General features: G+C 38.1%; 1 protein-coding gene across 1 annotated transcript; it reads right to left on the minus strand.

The window, feature by feature from the left end:
- Window positions 1-729: 729 nt before the first annotated feature.
- On the minus strand, window positions 730-5,408 carry gpr185a (G protein-coupled receptor 185 a). Its single transcript, XM_056731346.1, has 2 exons — window positions 5,172-5,408; window positions 730-4,280 (listed from the first exon to the last, which is right to left on the minus strand). Exon 2 carries the CDS (start codon window positions 4,255-4,257, stop codon window positions 3,277-3,279), a length of 981 nt encoding a protein of 326 aa, XP_056587324.1. The 5' UTR covers window positions 4,258-4,280; window positions 5,172-5,408; the 3' UTR covers window positions 730-3,276.
- Window positions 5,409-6,015: the final 607 nt, after the last annotated feature.

A 6,015-nucleotide genomic window follows, 5' to 3' on the forward strand; every position in this document is an offset into this window, starting at 1 on the left:
TTTAGACACAAATTACTTCATAATCCCAAATTATATCAAATGTTCCACAAACTTACTTCTACTTTGGTTTTTGTTGTACTGAAGCCATGTCACCATGGCTATGAGTCGATCTGGTCTGGTTCAGCAATAGAGTAAAAAAGCTCACAATTTTAGTCATGTTTTGTTTATTTTGCTTTTTTTAATCATTAAAATTCATCCAAAGCATGGCTACAGGGAATGAATTGCCTTTGTGGTGACCAGATGCATTTTTTCAATTAGCAGTCAGGTGGTGGGTCATCTTGTTTATATCTTCAGCTTCCCTCCTAGGCTGTGACGTTGCTATTCTTTTGCTTCAGCAAGACTCCATCTGTCGGTTATACCTCCTCCAGCTCACTGCTGACTCATTGTGGAACAGAGAGGAGAGACGAGATGCTGACAAACAACAGATCCACACTACCTTTTAATCCAATTTCAATGAGTAATATGGACAATTACAAGATACTCTCTAGTGTTTTCAAGTGTCCTTTTTTAGATCATAGGCAATGGTGATCTGAATTGTTGCTATACCGTTGCAAGTGTTTTATGGATGGTTGCAGTGGCAACAAGCCTACCCCAGAATTGTTTCTATAGAGTTGTGTTCCTTATTGCATTTTATGTGTACATTTTGTTTCATGTTCTAGCCAAAATTCATAAGTCAGATCCTGTAGAAAAGTAACAGCACATATTTATTACTGAGCAGTAATGGTCACTGTTATGAATAGCCTATTAAATCTGCTAAGCATGAAAGTGAATGATTTGTACATCACATTATGCATATAAAATGCTTGTTGTGTTTAAGTCATTTTTACAGCATCAAACACATGAAAGAAAAAGCGTACTATTTTGCAGAACTGTGTATTTATATGCAAATCCCACAAGACCACAACAAAATGTGAACTGTATCCCACAATGCATTGTGTTCGACTTAAATGTCTTTGAATGTTCAATAAACTGAACGTAATTTACTCATTATTTGATCAGACTGCCAAAAAACACGACAGCTGATGAGGTTACATGACAGAAATGTGGTGTATTTATAGTTCCATAATATGTTTACAATACTTTCTAGCATACAGTATATAATACACAGGAAGCAGTAGGTAAGTTCCATTCTGAACACAGTCATTCATAGCTGGTGTAAATGGTAGCCAGAGAACGTTTGGCACTGTGGCATGCCATCTATATAACCATCAGAAAAGACATATCAAAAGTCTATTTTAAACACATTACTCAACAACATACATCGAATAAAACTTTCTTATGCAGTATAAAAAATAGACTCTATATCAACATTACACAGAAAACAATTATTGTGTATATGTAGACTAACATTCATCGTTAGACCTTGTGATTGTTTTACAAAGATGGTCAGTCTGAGACAATTACAGCCGCTTTAATCAAAATCTTGACAACAGACAGTACATTCAAAAAATGATATTACGCTGGATATAATATTGTAATTATTAATTTCTCCAAACAATATATTAAAATTGGTTCTTTGGCTGCATCTACAAAACCAACAATTTTGTCTGAGACACACTGATAACATTACACATACTCATCAAACCCAGGATTATACGGTTTTGTATCCCTGTAGTTCTGTATCACTTACAAAAAGAAAAATGGAGTACTCCACAAAACATTGACAACCTTTAGGTCCATCATTCAACTAGTGTTAGCATAAATGAAATTACCAAATATCTTGTCTGTATTGTTTTACATAAAACGATTATCGCTGCTTATCTCTATGTGTTAAATATAAAAATGTGTGGTAAAACAACACACTTTTTCGATCACAGTCAAAACATCAAGATCCCAAACAGACCTCAGTACACTTTCAATTATGTATACTACTTTAACTGAGCATGATGCATTATTGATTTTATAGTTGCCAGTGACATGTGTATGGGTTTCTTAAATGCACCACTGGTGGGGTTCCTGACAAACAATCAAGGATAAAAGGTATCCTTCAATGCGCCATAGGGGTATTTGTAAGGCAGTTGTTGGCTGTATTTCTAGGAAAAATTAATTGCTTATTTTGTTCAAACATTTCATTTCTAAAGTCTGAAAGAAATACCATGCAGTGGGTCAGTAGTCTGCGCTGTCCATAGTTCTGAAACACAACATTCTTTTGGAATGCGTAATGTTGAATATTTAAGATGATGAAAATTATTGCCAAACCTAAGATAACACATTCTCTCAAGTGTCTCTAGTGTAATGGTGAAGAAATGAATGCACGTACACCACAGTGCTTGCAGGCAATGAAATTATATATAGTATATGCTACATACTGGTTATTATATATACCCTGTTGATGATCACAATTACGTTAAGTGTATCTGGAAAATACCATGTTATTCCATAATCAATTATTGATTTAAATCCAAGACTAAATTACCATCTAAATGCATAGAGAACATCTATCTATGCAACCACACAACAGAAATCTTGGTATTGCAGTGTTCACAAAACTTTAAATTTACATAAATACTGAGTAATACTAATGAACTGCATACATATGTTATTATTGTATGAAGGTTTGTGTTATTGGTCTTCACATTGTTATTACTGTGAATGTTGGGCAATTCCTGTTATGTGGTACTTTTTTATTTTCCCAGCATATATGGCTAAATATACTCTGTTATAGTACATTTGTTCATAACTAATTCAAATTAATATTAATTGTAAAGATTGTGTCACTTATGATCGGGTTTACAGACAAGGCTTAGTTTAAATTAGGATATTTAAGTCACTTTTATTTGAACGCTTTAGAAACTTACATTACTGGTGTATACCTTGAGACAAAACAATGGTACTGATATGTTTTAAGATATTTCAGGGCATGTTATTTTTAGTTAAAACAGCTTAAACATTCCATTTAGTCTGGGACTAGGCAGTAACTTTATCTTTGAAACCTTGCTGTTACTATTATTACTGTAAAAATAATTTTCTATTACTGTATAACCACAAGTTACCACCCTTACGTATTTCCATCTTTAAGTTTCCTGTTCATTTTCCTGCCATTCTTTAATCATAATAAGAGCATATTCCTTGTCTAAGGTACAGCATAACAGGAATAACCCAATTATCCTTAATGAATTGTTGCAACTTGTGTCTAACATGAACACTATAATGTAAAGTGTTACCAAACAACCCATATGAAAAGTGCACCCTCACTCCACTGGATAACATACATGATATGTGCTTTTAAACGTTATAGATAGGTCACTGCCAAAATTGTGCTTCCATTAAGACGTGCTACACATCGCTGGGGGTCCTGGGTCGCATGGTTAATCTGTAAGGCATGCACCCACAACAAGCAATCCTTAAAGATCTCAGAATTTCAGGGTTCCTGAAGGCATATATCATTGGGTTTATGATGGAGTTGCAGATGGCTGGAAGAGCTGTGATGTAAGTGTATATCACAGGGGAACGAATGTCCGCCACCAGTGAGTACATGGCGAGTGGGATCCAGCAGAGCGCAAAGGTGCCCAGGATGGTGGTGAGGGTGGAGACCCCTTTCGTGGTGGAAGACGAGTGTGAGGTAGTCATGAACTGACGCTGAACTGCAATCTGCTGAGCGTGCCGAAAAGCGATCTTACAGATTTGAAGGTACAGCTGCAGAATGAGAGCGAAAATCATAAGGAAGGACACAGCGAGTGCCGCGGCGTTGTTCTTGTTCACGGGTCGACAGATGCTGCAGGTGGTGTCGTCCTCCAGGCAATTCCATCCTAAAACAGGAAGTGAGCCGAGAGTGGTGCTGATGACCCACATGAGTATCAGAGTGATGTAGGTGAAAGCCACCGTGCGCTCAGTATGGTACGTCAATGCGTTGTATAGGGACAAGTATCGGTCCACTGTGATTGCAAGGATATTTAACACAGAGGCAGAGAATGCTGTAATGAGAAGCCCCACAGACAGTAAAGATACAAAACCTGAATCGATGATGTAGGTGACAATGAAATTGAGTATCAGGCCCAGGCCGGCCAGGAGGTCTGCAAACGCTAGACTTCCGATAAGGACAAACATGGGTGCTCTCAAGGTGGGCGTGTAGACAATCAGCGCGATCACCACTGCGTTCTCACAGGACATGAGCGTGCCTGTCACACACAACAGCACGTGCCATGGGTTGACGATGATGGGCACAGGCTCTAGCTCCCAGGACGGCACAGGCGACACATTCTTCGCCTCCAGCACATCCAGGTTAAAAGAAGAGGTGTTCTGAAACAGGTTACTCATTGCTGCGGCAGGAGGGTGAATCACTGTAAGGGCGACAAGAGGAAGAGTCAGAGAGTGTACAGACAGACAGACTGAGACAACATCTTTACAGTTACATACAATAAAAATACATTGATAATACACTACACATCATGTTGTTATGGCACCCTAAATCCTGCCTGTGTTACAAATAAACTTTGTCTGATATGTTAAAATTTTACACCAAAGAAAGAATATAACCTTAAAAACCTGGGGGTACAATTCATTTTTTGATGTTGCAGTAGCAAAATACATTCTTCAGGGGCATGTAAAATATGCTTCATAGCATATTTAGAGTGAAAAGAAAGGTGAATGTGCTATTTTTAGGCAAATTCCATTTAGTCCCCTGCTGCATGGGGAAAAACATGCCTATACTTAAAGGAATACTTCACCCAAAAAGGAAAATTCAGTCATCATACAGTATACTCACCTTCGAGATGTTCCAAATCTGTATACAATTCTTTATTCTGATGAACACAGAGAAAGATATTTGGAAGAAGCTTATAACCAAACAGATCTTGCCCCCCATTGACTACCATAGTAGGAAAATTTAATTGATCATGTTTTTGTGTGTGTTCTGTTGAACACAAAAGACATTTTTAAGAATGTACAGCAAACAGTTCCGTGGAAATATTGACTACCATTGAATTTTTTCTTACTATGGTAGTCAATGGGGGGCAAAATCTGTCTTGTTATAAGCATTTTTCCAAATATAGTTATCTGTGTTCATCAGAACAAATACATTTATACGGATATGAAACAACTCGAATTTTCATTTTTGGGTGACGTATCCCTTTAATCCACTTCTGATAAGCAAGCTCCGTAAATGACGTAAGAATCTAGCTGTTAATCATACATCAATAGTGAAATATTTCTAAACAAAAATTGCCACCAACCACAGAGCGAGCGAGTGTCTCCATTCCTCTTCCGTCAAGTGAAGATGAGGAATACATGGAGCACAGAAAAAGCATCCCATGCGAGTCGCATCTTTCTGGATTAAAGATGGAGACGTCTCAAAGACAGTATGAGTATATGCTGGCTAACTCCTGCTATTTGTTTGCTCTAATTAATTTTGTTTTCCCATTTATTGGCATCACGGTTCCTTACCGCGGGAGCGTTCAGCCTTGGGTTGTCATTCCGCTCATAACGCGTTGACAGTTCGCAGACAGCGGCGCCTGCTTGTTTGCAACTGATTGGTCGTTGGAGTGCCTCGCAGAACTGACGTCAACCCCTGAGCTGGGATTCAGAACCCGTGGTAATGAAATTTAACAAGTAGCCTACAACGCAACCTTTACTTTCAGCACAACACCCAAAATAGACTGATAAATAATAGAATAGAATGAGAAACGCGACGCAATAAAAACTAGGAAACCTATATAATATGCAGTATCAACAGCATCCGCCCTAGATAACCAAAAAATCGCAACGGCCTTGGCTTCAGCGGAACGCAGGAAAAACCAGATGCTATTTTTTTGAATGGAAGTCAATGGGTTTTGTTAGCCGTCACAGGTTCTCCAATTGAAATTATTACTGACCCTCCATCTCCCTGTAATAACAGTAGGCCTATCTCTGTGCTGAAGTCGGTGCCCTGTCGACCAATCAATGCCCGTAAACGACCAGCAGTAGCCTACCAGGACACGACGCAACGGTGTTGTCCGCCATTCAAAACTTTAATTTAGTTTAATTTAATTCAAATTAGCAAACAGGATGAAATCATAAATGTGGCAATAATATTGCATA

The sequence above is a fragment of the Triplophysa dalaica genome, chromosome 19, assembly GCF_015846415.1.
Source record: "Triplophysa dalaica isolate WHDGS20190420 chromosome 19, ASM1584641v1, whole genome shotgun sequence".
In the NCBI taxonomy this organism is placed as follows: Eukaryota; Metazoa; Chordata; class Actinopteri; order Cypriniformes; family Nemacheilidae; genus Triplophysa; species Triplophysa dalaica.